At 31.5% G+C, this 15760-nt stretch overlaps 1 protein-coding gene across 1 annotated transcript in view; it reads left to right on the forward strand.

The window, feature by feature from the left end:
- The window catches only part of LOC129227346 (nephrin-like), a 482635-nt gene that overhangs the window by 448444 nt on the left and 18431 nt on the right, over positions 1-15760 (forward strand). Inside the window, exon 9 of the mRNA XM_054861890.1 lies at positions 11573-11698. Coding sequence (XP_054717865.1) covers positions 11573-11698 — 126 coding nt within the window. The remainder of the gene's footprint in view (positions 1-11572; positions 11699-15760) is intronic.

A 15760-nucleotide genomic window follows, 5' to 3' on the forward strand; every position in this document is an offset into this window, starting at 1 on the left:
TAAAGAAGTTCCAGAAGCATCAAATACAACCATGGCCAAAGCAAAAGTGCAAGTTCCAAGCGTCTCCCTTGACTACAATTCTTGTCTTGCAAAGCCGCAGCTGTCCAGAGACTTATCATTGGGAGCTTAGACACAATGGAAAAACCGTAAATGAACTTAAGACGATACACTTAATACGTACACTAAGTCAATCTTTAGACTGGTAGGTAAAAGTATTTTTCACACCAGTGAAGAGTCTGCATTCGTGCCACTTGTAGGAATTCAGGAAACTTTTTTGCGAAGATATTTGATTATATGAGAAATAGGTGAAAATCCATGAAATCCTGCAACGTTCCACTGAAGTAATCAGTAACGTTTCAGAAATTTTTTACAGTGGATATACAAAATCTCTACTGAAATTCTATTAACCGATAGTCTAATAAGTGGACTTGACTGTACATATATATTGCTTATATTTTTGTAACTATTGCTCCTTATACCAGTTCTCTTCTCATTGCCAGCCTTAAAATATTCTAAATTGAAAGTACTCTAACAAACAAATAATTTCATTCCATATGCCTTTATGGAGGTCTTTATAGAAATTTGAAACTTGTAATTTATTGTTTCAGATTTTTAGTTGACGAAAATCTCAAGAAATCTAAATATTGTTTTGAATTATCGTGAAGCAACCTGTTTGCTTGAATTAAAATTGATTAATAGAGTAAAATGGTAATTAATATGCTTGAAACTCGTGACGATAAAAATCCATTAAAAATAGAAATGATGGACGTACGTGTTGCATCCTTAAAATGCAGTGCATCTCATTTTCCTTAACTTTAAGCTAGTTTTTGATATAACTAGTTTTTGATAACATATGTGCAGACTCTTCACTGTGCTATTTTCTTTCCTTCTTTTTCTTTTCTTCATCCGTTAAAACAATCAGCTCATTATTATAATGCATAGAAACTGAGTTCTTCATCAGTCTTCTAATTAAAATAAATGGCCGAAAGTTCAGTATTTTAAAACCAACATGCAAACAAAATCTTTTTTCGTTGGATTTGCATTAAAACGAAGACACATGGCTTTGGAATTCGAGATGAATAAACTTGATTTCTTTGAATTGGGAATAAAAATAACTCTTTCGACATTAACTTTAATTAATGAAAGTAACTTGTCTTGCCAGTTTTCTTTTGTGACCATTAAAAAAACCATCAATGATATTTTTGTAAGAATGATAAAGTGTCTGCTTAAAAAATTTCCATACATAAAATCATCATCTGTAAAAAACTTTTTCAGCATCATTTATTTAAAACGTTTTTTTTAAGATTATTTAAATTTTTACTTCATTATTATTTTTTCTTCTTCTTAGCTTAGCCAAAAGTAAACATTTTCATGGTAATACAGTGCTGGTAAAACAAATTGCATCACCCTCGCATTTTCAAAACAATGGGATTATGTGAGAAGTTTTGGTCGACCGAGTGACGATGAGTGAAATTCTGCAAAACTTATGAAATAAACATTTAACAGCAGGAATCCGGTAATTGTTTATGTAGATCAGGGCTAATTCCGGGCCAAGGCAAACTGCTGACCCTATGCTCATTTTTCCATTTCTGAACCTGCATGTGAGTTTAGAGAAAAAAGATTACTTAACCTCATGTCAATTTAAGTCTAATGGCAGGATAAAGGTTTTTAAATTGTTACTTACCAATTTTCCCTATGACACGGAGCAGAATCGTCCTGGAAAACGTCGTTTGGAACTAAAGTAAAGTGATTCCGGATAGTAAGAAGAAATGTCTCATCCAAAATGCCAATATACACCTGAGCATTTACTGTTTACTGTTCCTTGCACAAAGTGAAGCCGATCAACTCCTTGATCAGAAATGCATCCCCAAATCATCTGCGATGCGGAATGCTTGACTGTGTGTTGAATGCAGTTGGGATGATATTCCTCTCCTTTGCGGCGCGGGTGATGCATTTTTTTTTTTAACCACCACTGTACAACTGATTTTCAAATTCGAAAACACAATATTAAAGGAAACTACAAAGTTAAGTACCAAATGTATTTTTCATACGAAAACCATTGCATTTTCAGAAAGCAAGAGCTATAGAAGCTGTAGCTGTCTGCAAAACGTCCGCGTACAAAAAAAAATTATATATAAATACGAAGAAAAAAGTTTTGTAATTTTACCAAAAACCATAAAAATTCCTGTTAAATTTCATAAAAAAATCTCAAAAAAGAGTATTTGTAGAAACATTTTAAAGGCTAAATTTCAGAACTGACTGATCAACATTATTATTATTAAGGAATTTAAAAACATTAATTCAAGTTCTTTGCAAATTTATACCTCAACACGCTTTAAAATCTATTTTTGAACTTTTTTTACGCTTTTTTACAGCTGATAAAAGGATATTATTATGGCACCGAAACAGTCACATATTTGCTTTTTATGTTCAGCGGCAAATTTAATAATAGACAACGGAAACCTTTAACAAGAAATATGGTTCAATGCACCCATAACTCATCCTAAATATTAAGGCACTAATAAAGCACGATATAAAAACAATCTTTCTCTAAAAATATTTCTTAGGTTATTGGTAAAAGTATGTGAGATACAGGAGCAATAAAATATTTATGCCTCTTCTTTTTCTTTATGTTTATAAATAACTTTTACACTGCGCTTCGATCGGTTGCAATTTGTTGAGTCAAAATCGATCCTTAAATTGTTCTGTTATATCACGTTTAAGTCATAAACTGAAAGCTAATAAGTAATATTTTCTAAGCGAATCGTCAGAGCATCTTTTTTTTAAAAAAAAATACATGCCATCACAAAAATGAAAAATTGATTTGTTTTATGGATAATCAGTTCCAAGTTAGATTTTGGTATCAGCTTAAAATTCCTATTAGTTTCTTCAGTAGAAAACCAAAATAAATAATAAAGTAGCTCGAATTCATAAAAATTTATTATGTTTATCTTCAATGTTGCAGTTATAGATTGCATGGTGAAAATCTTAATAAATAATGATTTCTAACAAATCATAGAATCAATTTTATTTTACGAAAAAGGATTCTTCATCACAAAATTCAAATTTTGATTTTTTTTCTTTTTGCACAGTCAGTTGTTTTGTTTCTTTTCCGAAGAAATATTTTTCTTTGTTTCTTTCTGTTCAATAAATTTTCTTTGATTTCCATTGACTTGCTAGAAATTCCTTTTAGTAGTGTTTCCTGAAAGGGAAATCCCCCTTTTACAGCAATGTATTTCGTTGTTGTTGTTGTTTTGTGCCAGTCTGGCTAACAATTTGGGTGCGTTGCCTCACTTTTTCAACTGCACCGTAATTTGTGAAATCCCGAGTTCCACAGCCACCCGTTTATTGGGTAGGAAATCATTTGCAACACAGCAACAAATTTTCACAAAGAAAGAAAAAGCACATAATTTAAAGAAAGTATATCCATGCCTGAGCTGGGATTCGCACCCAGAACCTCCCCCATCCACATTCAGACTTTTCTAACCACTAGGTAAGGCGGTCGAGAATGTATATTTTGTGAAACTTGAAAACAATAACGTTTAAAAATTAGAAAAAGAGCAGTAAAAATACATACGCATGTTTTGGGACTATAAAAGCATTTTTAATGTAAAAAAAAAACTCTGAGCTTAACGACTATTGAAAGGAATCTGAAACTTAAGAGACAATTTTATCACCACTATCTAATTCTTTAGTTATAGCATTCAAATACACCAAAAACTGTTTTTATGCGGTGGATACGGACCGCATAAAAAATCGCAAAAGAAAAAAAAAAACGACATTCACGAGTAGCTTTAAAAAGTTGTTTTCGCCGCACAGTCTTTTTTTTCTTCTTTTTTTAAGCGGTGGATAAGGACCGCATAAAAAAAATCTCACACATAAAAATACACCAAGAAACAAAATAGTCTTTAAACGAAATCAAAATAAACCAATTAATGATAATTTTTGCCGAGTAGTTAAACAAAATTTCCCGAATAAGGAAATTTTTGAGAGATCACAGTGACTCCCCCTCGGGATGCCTGAACATACTACCTCGCACTCGTTTGAAAAATACTTTTGTCAATTGAATATTAATCTGATTGACATTTTAATGCACCGCACAAACAAAATTCGCACGAAAAAAAATGCAGAAAATATCGCAATAAAAAAGGTCGCATAAAAACAGATTTGGGTGTAATTACCTAAAACAGCATTAAACAGTTCTGCTTTCCGAGATCCTCTTCACTACTATAAAAAAATATTGTTCCTTTTATAAACAAACTTGATGACGATGCTGACTCTATAATATTATTACTATGTCTAATCCTTTTAAAAATGCTACAGTATAAAAAATTTCTGAAACGTTACTATTTCCGTGTAACGTTTCGGGATTTCAATGGTTTTTATCTACTTCCTGGAAATATCAAGTATCACTGTCAAAAAGTTTCCTGGATTGCTACAAGTTGCAGGAATACATACTTCTCCCTGTTGTAAAAAATATTTATAGCTCTCAGTTTAAAGATTAACTGACAGCATTTATAAAGTGTATCGACGTCGGAAATTACGGCTTGCCCTGACTTACTAAGCGCTCAAAGGGAGGGAAGAGAAGTCTTTGGACTACGCAGTTTTGCAAGAATTGCAATCAAGTAAGATGCTTGATACGTACTTGCAAGTCTGGCTTAATATTGCCCATGATTGTAATACGGCTTTTATGGAGCTGCTATATTATTAATACCAAAGATTGTCCTAAAGGCATAACTGGCCTTAAACGGGAAGATTTCTGGATTGTTCAGGATAGTTTTAAGAAGGTTACTGAATTTTAGCGGAAAACATTCCTGGTTTTTGCGACATATGTTACTGGCTGAAACTGGGCACATCAGCTGCCTATTATTTTCCAGGAACGTTTCTATATCGTTTTCATAGTGTATGTTATTAATGTAGCATTAATTTTTTCTATACTTGAAGTTTATTTTTAGAGCAGTTTCTTTTTTTAAATCCGCAATGAATTTTCATACAAAAAACATTGTTTAAATGTGCCTGTATTGAGAAAGAATGTTACGAAAAAATTGCACCTTATGCAACACTGTAAAAAAATTCCAAAACGTTACTGGTTATTTCCGTGGAACGTCTCTCGATTTCACACGTTTTCACCTATTTCCCCGTAAAAACAAGTATCTTCACACAAAAGTTTCCTGAACCGCTACAAGTTGCACGCGTGTAGACTTATCACTGTTGTGGAAAATATATTTAGCAACCAGTTTAAAGATTGAATGAGCGTGTTTATTAAGTGTATCGGCCTAAGGTTGCTTACGATCTGTCCAGATTGACTAAGCTCCCAATGAGAGTGAAAAAGTCAATGGATAGCTACAGTCTTTGCAAGACGGGAATTGCAGGCAATAAATATGCTTGGTTTCTTCATGCATAGCCCCGGCCGTGGTCGCTCTGATTTTTAAGGAGTCTTCTTGGTAAATCAGGAAGGTTCTAATCAATAACACTAAAACTCCATATTTTTTTCTGGAAGGTTCTAGAGACATGAGTTGCTTTATCAGGAAATTTCAAGGTTAATTTCAGAAAGGTTACCGACTTTTAGCGGAAAACGTTTTTGGTTTTTTCCAAGATATAATGCTAGAAGAAATTGGGCACATCAGCTGCCTATTATTTTCCAAGAACGTTTCTAAATCGTTTTTACAGTGAAGTAGATTACGATTTCTCATAGTTTTGAAATGCGTGCCTGCAATCATTTAAAATTTTTCTGCATCATTAGTAGTGTTTTTATTATTTACTTTTGAAATGATTTTCATTGTGCCAGCTTATTTTACAAATAGCAATATTCTAAAGAAAGTATGAGTTAAAAGATTATTATTCCCTGTTTACAAGGCTACTTTAAAATATAAATGTATGTAAGTGTTTACTTTTTATAGCACTTAATTCAAATAATCATTATCGTTTCTAAAGATCTAAAAAATATATTTATTGTGAAACTTGGAGTTCTCTGCAAGCAAATAAATCTTATTTCTTTCTTTTGTTGCTACTTGTGACAATTCGAAAGCAGCATGTATTGTTAAAAAGAAAATCAATGACGATAAACACGGGAAATTTTGTAGCAATTTTCAAGCAAGCATTTCAGAGTTACAAAAAACATTTTTAGAATTAAAAAAATGAATATATCGATGAAAATTCATCAGACCAAACTTATAGACGATATTTACTTATTTTTACGTCAGTAGCTGAGAGTGTTGTACCTTGGTACTCTTTTCATATTTTAATTTTTAACGTCAATTATGTAAATTAAACTAAAAATCTAAAAGTCACATTTAAATACTCTAACATATTTCTCTGCAATATATTTTTTTTTATAGTTTAGGCAGATTGAAAATAAAACATTGCCAGCCATTTAAAGTAAAAGTTCCAAGCTGTACCAAAGTTCAACATTCTATTTTACCTTGGGACACATCCTGTTGTACCCTGGGACACTCTTCATAATTCAAGAAACAGTCATATAATTAAACCTACTTTGTACCAAAAAAAATCATGGTAATGAATTAAATTATGAATAATAAATAATCAATCAAAAAAAATCCCCTATGAATGAATTATATCTGACACTAAATGTATTTCAAAAACTATATGAAATTAGAAACATTTTCTATGTTCCTAAACATATCTTAGTTATTAAGAACCATGCATATGTTGCAACTTGGGACGTGTCCTAAGGTATAATATGCTTGGATGTCCCGATATGATATGCAATAACTACGTGGTTTAAGAAAAACTAAAATGGTGGTCAATCTAGATTCATCATGATTATTTTCTCATAACCAAAATATCAAAGTACTTCTCATTTGTAACAAAATAAAATTCAGTTGATTTGTTTTACAAATACAAAGACAGAAAAGGAAATAAAAAAAAAGAAAATATTTACTTAGGTGCCATGAAAATTTCTTCCTTTCCCAAAATCATCAATTTAACAATTTTGATGCTGATTTTGGCTATGGAACCATTTAGTGGTTAAGGATACTAATAGATATTACAAAGAATACAGCTATAAAAATTAGGATTCGTAAAAATTAGCAGTGTCCCAAGGTACAACATTCTCCCCTATTGTTGTTTTAGAGTTCAAACCCTTAGTTCACCATAAATATTTCTTTTCTTTTCTTTCTTTCTCCTTTTTTTTTTTTTGTAAATTTTATAAAGATATTGAATGATAGGAGATCATATATATATACTGAGTGAAAGAGATTGAGTGATAGGATAAAACGTATAATTGCATATTGCTGAAGACACATTTCCGGCGCTACAAGGAACACCTTTTTCAATCTAAAAGGAATGAACTTACAGAAGGAAGGGAGGGATTGAAAAGGAAAGGATATCCGACAAAAGCATGATGCTAGCTGTTAAAATTACCTAATGTGTTTTACGTAAAGACAAATAGAATAATTAATAAATTGAAATGTAAACAAGTAATTTATTATGCGGTATGTTTTGTTTGCGTAGGATTGAATGAAATCCCAGAAACGTTCAACAATAACCAAAACTACAGTATGTTTTGGAAATCGAAATATATATTTCCCTGTAATTCAACTCCGAAAAATTAATAACTACTCCGATTCTTCATTCCACTCACAAAACGAACTTTTCTGCATAAAACTACTGCTCAGTCATGATTTTACATTCACCAGAAAATCCATTACGGAAACGGGGAAAATATTGATTGCAACAAACATTACAAGAGATAAAACGTAATTAAAATTTCCTATTTAACTAACGTTGTGTTTCCCGTGTTTAAAACCACAGCTTGAATATCATTATCTCACAATTCAAATAACAGAAAATGCTTTTAGTGAATATTAGCAAAACAAATAACAATAAGAGCTGTGAAATGTTTGCATTGTGGTTTTTGTCTGTTGTTTAAATGTATTTGATGATGTTTTCTTGTTTTGACATTCATGTTGCTTCTATTGCTTTTGTAGCCGAATGGATCTGCAAATGATTGTTATGTTGCTCAAATTTCGAACAGCAGAGACTATATAGGCTGCTTGAATTTGCATAATTATATCACTGAGCTGAATAATGTTGGCTTTTAGCTTCTTGCATGAATGCTATGTATTGTATTATCCTTTCTGTGTTATTATGTTTAAACTCTTCTAATATCTTCTTGCCTGTTTGTATTGTAGTTTCAGTATTAGCCTCAACTTGTAGATCTTTGCATGTCTCTCATTATGTATCGGTCAGTCTTTACCAAATGTATGTTATTTTTCTTGCATATTTTTATTCTTTGTAATAAAGTTTATTTCGTTAAGAATATTGCTTCTTCAGCATATTTTATCTAAATGATTATGTTTTTATGTAATTAGTACTGCAATTTTTATTTTATGCTATGGCTGCTTTGAAAAATGTCAGAAATTCTTCGAAGTCCACAGTTTAAAAAATGGCATTTTACTCAGAATTTCAGCATTAAGTCCAGTTCATTTGAGGAAAAAAATAATAAAAGGCGCTGATTGAATAGTTTTAAATGTCTAATATTCAAATATATTAGCTTGCTCAAGTTCAGCCATGAAATTAATTTATTGAGTTTATTAACGAAAAACTAACGTTATTACCTATTACTATTCGCAACTCCAACGAACTATAGGGGGCACTGAAGTCACTGTCTAATGGCGGAATTGAAAACTAAAACAAACGCACATGGTAACGAAGAAAATGCTAAAAGTGTTGTGATTTTTGTTCGTACGTATGATTTTTTCGCTTTATTCTTTTTAAATTAATTTTCAAAGTCTTGTGGATATTCTGGCCCACGTAGAAAGAAATGAGAATTCAAGAAGCATTACTAAACGTCAACGATTAATGCAAACTACGTAGTTCGTAGTTCTAAGCAACCATTTCCACGATGTTGAATTCGATATTTATCAATTCTTGATAAAACTAAATAATAATTGTGGCCTGACAAGAATAACAATTAATGCTAGAAAATTTAATATGACATTACAAATTATTACCAAAAGAAGATGATACTTCTTTGCTTTGCTTTGGCTAGCACTTGTTTTCCATTTGTAGCTGAGTTATTTCTCTTGAATTCCCGAATCGGTTAATTTAAAAATTTTCTGTTTCGATTTTTCTAATTTCTGAGTTACGATTTAATTGTGTCATGTTATGCAAATCATCAACAAAATTCTCACGGATATATGGTGGTAGTTTTCTTTTCAGTTGATTGACCATTATTTCCTTTCACTTATCGAATTCTGTAATCTTACTACCATTTTATTCCACTCATGATAAAAATTAAAAATGGTTTAACTAAAAACGCGAAATCTCGCCAAGGCTACTTTGCTCGCACAATACCAAAACTATATAACCCTAAACAAATTTGGCGATACCTTTCAGCTGAGAATAAAAGGAATAAAGTAAATTCTTTCTCGGTTATTCATTTTGTTCTACGATAATATATTCAAGAAAATATTTTGCATACTGTCCATTCCAACTAAATGCTGCTGTAAAATATGGTAAGTTTAATTAATTTAAGATTAAAAAAAAACCCATATTCTTACGAATTCATACAAAACAATAATTTTTTTTACCTTGTATAACGTTATCCAAGTTTGTTAATCCAGTATTTTCGCTTTTACCAATTATTAAGGAAATAATGAAAACTAACATTATTTTGAGAAGCTCGAGAATACTACTAAGTGACGAATTAATTTCTGTAGCTGAAAGCAAACTAAGACACATCGATTGCGTTAATAAATACTCAGAACAAACTGCCTGTGTTTACGTCAACAGACACACGTGGAACGCTTCATTTGCAGTTTTGTAAATCACCGCAAGGTAGCGTATTCGAGCGCTGGAGTTCCGAATTATTTTTCATTGTTTTTGGCAAAAATCAAAATGCGAAAGCGAATGTTAACTTTATAATATTCTATTCGCATTTATTGCTTTTGGCAACCGGAAATAAAATGCGAGCATTATGGCACGGAAAGTAAGCTAAGAAATAGTCTTTAAAAGTTGTACAATTTTGTGTCTCATGCGGTAAAGTAAAGGAAAGATACTTACAAAAAAAAAAAAAAAAGAAGCAGAAGAAATAGGCCAGTTATATTTTATTACATTTAAATAATAAATGTCTAGGCTATTATTACAACAAAGCATTAAAAATAGGAAAAAAATAGCGATGTACAAGGGAAAACCTTCAATATACTTTTTTTGCCCTTTAATTCTTGCTCCGCAATTTTTCAGGAGGTAGAAATGTTCAAACGTCCTAGCGGCTTTGTTTTTTCTTGTTTGTGGGGGGGGGGGACACACAGCGAAAGAACTCCAGTAAATAAACTACTCGTTTGTTTTAAAACAAGAATTCAAAAGTTTTTCCTAGTTTTCATAGATTTATCTGGGATGAACTAATAGCAGAAACTTTCTTCTATACCATTCCAAAACAAAAACTAGCTAGAAAAGAATTATTAAAGAAATGTATTTTTTTACCGATTAGAGGTTTTTATTTATTAGGTTGGTGTAAGTTTATCCTTTTAATCCCGTCCTCTTCCAATCTTGACGCAGCACCAAAAAAGTTCATCCAATGGTGATTTTTTTTTTTTTTTACACACGCGTCGATTGAAATTATTTTACTGCCATAAGCCAAATATTGAGGTTTAAAAGATGTTCCGAATTTTTGAAAATCAAATTGTGCTATAATGATCATTTGCTGGTCGGTCTATCAGAAGAATGATTTATACAAAACGAAATTATTATAATACTTTAAAATTTAATCTATCTTCAACACCCCAGTAACACAGTAAGAAGGAGTTTTGCGGGCAATTTCCGCCAACAATCCAGAGCCCTTAGTAACCTAAATCCGTATTTTAACTTCTATGCAGAAACATAAATTAGTTTTCCCAATAATATTTTTTTTCTCACGCGTCGATTAGAACTATTTTACTGCCATAAGCCAAACATTGTGGTTTAAAAGATGTTCCGAATTTTTGAAAACCAAATTATGCTATAATGATGATTTGCTGGTCGGTCTACCAGATGAATGATTTATACAAAACGAAATTATTAGGAATACTTTAAAATTTAATCTATCTTCAATAACCCAGTAACACAGCAAGAAGAAGTTTTGCGGGCAATTTCCGCCAACAATCCAGAGCCCTTAGTAACCTAAATCCGTATTTTAACTTCTATGCAGAAACATAAATTAGTTTTCCCAATAATGTTTTTTTACTCACGCGTCGATTGGAATTATTTTACTGCCATAAGTCAAATATTGTGGTTTAAAAGATGTTCCGAATTTTTGAAAATCAAATTGTGCTACAATGCTCATTTGCTGATCAGTCTACCAGATGAATGATTTTATACAAAACGGAATTGTTATCAATATTTTAAAATTTAATATATCTTCAAGAACCCAGTAACAAAGCAAGAATCAGTTTTGTGGGAAGTTCCCCCCCCCCCCAACAACCCAGAGCCCTTAGTAACCTAAATTCATAATTTAACTTCTATGCAGAAACGAATCCGAAAACTATTCCCACTAATTTAAGCCATTCAAACGAATACAATTTGATTGATTAGTATTTCATTTATATTTGACTAGATTTTTATATTTTTGCAGCTGAAGAAGACATCCCAACGTTGATACCTATGATCGGAATTTTCATCGGTATCATATTGGCATTTATCATTCTGACAATCGTCATCGCAGTTGTTATACGATCCCGTACGAGAGGTCGACGGAAAGGTAGGTCACTTTAGACAACTTATGTTCTAAAATATCTAAAATGTATTTCATTGTAGTCAAAAGAAATGACTTAAAAATTTTTACAACTGGATACAAATATTTTTTAATATACCTATACACTTTAATGTAATTTTTATTATTATAGTTATTATGATTGTGGTGGCGTTCGGCTGGCAATTGACAGATAATTTCTCCAACCGCCATTTTGTTATATTTACTTTTCCTTTGACCGGTAGTGACCGCTAAACTTTAAAAACCAAAAAAGGAGCTAAAGTGAAATATAAGTATAACAAATATATAATCATTAGTTTTTTGATATTTTTACCTGTTCATTGGCCGATAAAGGACCGATAAACTTAAAAGACTCAAATGTAAGCTAAACAAAAATATAAGTACCTATAATAAAGATATAAATATTTTTTTATTCATTTGCTTGTACTGTGAACAGGAGTGGCTGCTAAATTATAAAAACTAAATTATAAGCTCAACTAAAATACAAGTATAGTAGAGATGTAAAAATATATTTATGTGTATATATTTTTGGTACATTTACTTGTCTTGTGGCCGGTAGTGATTGCTAAACTATAAAAACTAAAATATAAGCTAAACTAAAATAGTATTAGTGTAGAAAAGATACAAAAATGTTCTTTAATATACTATTTACATACAGGGTTAACCAAAAGTCAGGACCAACTTCAAAAATGAGTAATTCGAAAACGAATAAAGATAAAAAAAATACGGTTTGCCCTAAATGGATAGAAAAGAAGTCGGGTTTTGTGTGGCAACGAAACAAAAATAGTTCTGTGTTCGACCAACAGATGGCGCTATATATATATTTTTTTTTCTCCACAATTCTTATAATACAGTTTAGCTGGAAAATATTTCGATGCATATCATCTTCGACTACCATTATCTGTGGCCATTGCTCTTTTTAATATCGTTTCTTGCTTTGTATGATCCTACATCAGAAATCCGACAGCACAAACTGTTGGTCGACAACTGAACAATTTTTGGGGTTTCGCCCGATAAAATTTGGCTTCTTTTCCATCCGTTTAGTGCAAACCGCATGATTTTATCTTTATTTGTTTTCGAATTATTCATTTTTAAATTTGGTCCTAAGCTTTGGATCACCCTGTACCCCTTTAATGTCATTATTATTAGTAGTAGTAGTATTAGTATTTTTTTTTATTAATATATTATATAATTAGTATTTTTTTTATTGTTTTTTAACCGATGTTTTGTTACATTTTACTTGACTTATGGCCTTTAGTGACCGCTAAGCTTTCCTTTTGAGATATAGTCACCACAACTATTCAAGAGGGGTGTATTTCGACTGCGAGTTGCCGTTTTGGAATACTGAATCAGCATCGAGATCACGTTCAGTTCTGATCAAGCTGAACATTGTAGAATTCATGGCCCTCTAAATATTATCTTCTTATTGATTTCCTCCCAAAAAGCAAATTCCAAGAACAGACGTGCTCTGCATTACAAAGAGGTCTCATAGAATCTTTTGAAATACCCTTATGGACGATGATTGAATGCTTAAAAATGAAAGTAACAATTTCTAAACCTCTCTAGAGGCAATTTATAAATTTGAATCGGAACAGCAGCCTAATTCGAATCAAAAATTGTTTTAAAAACAGTGAATACATTATTAATTTGCTCTTTGTAGTTTCTTTAGATCACTTTCGGCTTAAAACGCTGCAAGTTTGTTTTTGCAAAAGCGGGGATAATTCAGGTTTAAATAAAAATTATTCAACATGAGCCATGATATAGATTAACTTACATGCAAATATAGAGCAGCTCGTTGCAGTATTGAGAAACTAGGGTCGCATTAATTAGGGTTTAACAGTCTAGAATAGTAGTAACACTGTTTTACGCAGCAAATCTCCCATAAAAGCTGAAATAGACTTCTTGCTGGTAGTTAAATTTAACACAACGACAAAGAATGCGCTTGGGTTTCCAGTCCCGCGGGATTCAATTTATTTTTCTAAAAATAGGAAAAGTTATGCTGCTTTTTAGGAAGGACTGCTTTTGTTACCTGAACTAATAGTTTTTTGGATTACGTACAACAATTGTAGAGCACTACAAAATCAGAATCCAATTAGTAGTTATTGTTTGGTACTCAAAAGTGTGCCCTAAAAAGTTCAATGCGCCTTGACAAAGCATCGCTCGTATGGTATTAGAAAGTATTTTTGCTCAAAAAATAAAGCGCTTAGTGAAAACACGTGCAGTGGTTCCACTATAGTTGGTTTTACTGAAATTAAATAATTTCATTTTGCAAAATATACCTATTAACTTGATCACCTTCTGAAATAATTTTTCTGTTATTTTGCTTGGTTTTTGCTCCAGAACTACAAATTTCGGATAAAAACAATGGCTTATTGAATGTGTGTTTAACTGTAACTCATTAACTTGTACTGAGAATACCATTGTCGCTTCATAAACGTTGGTCATTGAATCAGTGCATTTGATTCATTACAGCAAGGAGTGAGTGCTGCTTGGTTTCATCAAGTTGTAGTCTCAGTTAAAGTTTTTGGATAATTTCACTAATTTTACCTCTTACTTAAAAAAGAAAATCAAAACCTTAGCTTAAGCTTAACTTACTGCTGATGTTATGCTAATCATCCTGTGTTTCATCCAAGTTACTGTCGCCTCTTTTAGAGTCTTGCCAAATATATAAATAATATCAGATGTTACATTGATTTCTTCTTTGGAAAAAAATATTATGCACTTTTTAAGTTAAAAGTTGTGTATTGCTCAAGTTTACAGAAGTTCTTCAACATTGTACTGAGGCTAGCTCAGCGTGTTTTGCAATCTGTAATATACTTTCACAATTTTTTCTAAAGCGTAATTTTCTGGATTTCAAATTTTAGTGATGGTTTTCGAAAATGTTTTCAAATTATACGCATTTTCTCAATTGCGGAATGCATAAAAACTGAAACCTCGAATGAAAGTGCAAATTCATTCACAGAAAAATATGCTCAATTTTATTGTGTTCGTAAATGGTAAGTACACCGTTCATCATATGAGACACAAATTTTTTCTCGCTCTTCTTGCAGATGTATGAGGAAGGTGATTCAAACTTTAGATGATACTTGTGAAAATAGTTGTTTTATGAGCGACAAAAGTTGGAAGCGCTTGCAAGGAGAAATATGCGGGATTGGAAAATTCATGGGACTTGGCTCTTAATCCCGCGGGATTAATCCCGCTAAATGTCATGCGGGATCCCGCGGGATTCAAAATCAGGATTTCGAGATTGGAAACCCTAGAATGCGCTAACATGATGATGATGCAGCTATAAAGAATAGATTAAATATTTAACACCTGGTATCAAAAAATGAAGGAAACTAAAATTCAATCTATCATTAAATTTAAGAGCAATTTTTTGAATTAGTGGTGTCCACTTTTGCTTCTAAGCAAAAATTTTCTTCTTCATTATAATCTTCTTCACCATTAAAATCCGACCTGAAGTATGGCGTATGTTCATTAAAAATCCTTTATGTTATTTTTTAAAAATATCTTTAAAAATCTATTCATGTTTTTTTTTTTTTTTTTTTTAATTTACTTATTTACTTAACGCCTAATTGCTGTGTTAAAACTTTAATGAAACATAACGAGCATACAAACATTGAAGCAGTGTGTAAAACGTATTGAGAAAGACAAAAAATCTAATTATGTACTTTTTAATAGTTCAACCCTTTACACATGTCCAAGATATTCCTAAAGAAACCTTTTTTTTTTGGTATTCGTTAAGGAAACCCCGCAAACGCTTGAATCATTAAGTAATTTGACTTATTGCTTTTCGGAAAAACATTGCAGATAATTTTTTACGGACACAACTCTTTTCTTAGTATCAATTTTGAACGTTTTATTTTTCTGATTTTTTTCTAAGAATATTTGATAAAGGCATTTTACGCGGTCAGTTTTATAGCTGGAAAAAAAAACTTATCTCTTCCCAAAATTAAAATGAATAAAGATACATCTTGAATTTCAGAAAAAAAAATATCTCATCCAGGTTAGAGTTTACTGTTTCTCAGACTCTAGTACCGTACTTCATTA

The sequence above is a fragment of the Uloborus diversus genome, chromosome 8 (genome assembly GCF_026930045.1).
Source record: "Uloborus diversus isolate 005 chromosome 8, Udiv.v.3.1, whole genome shotgun sequence".
Taxonomy (NCBI): domain Eukaryota; kingdom Metazoa; phylum Arthropoda; class Arachnida; order Araneae; family Uloboridae; genus Uloborus; species Uloborus diversus.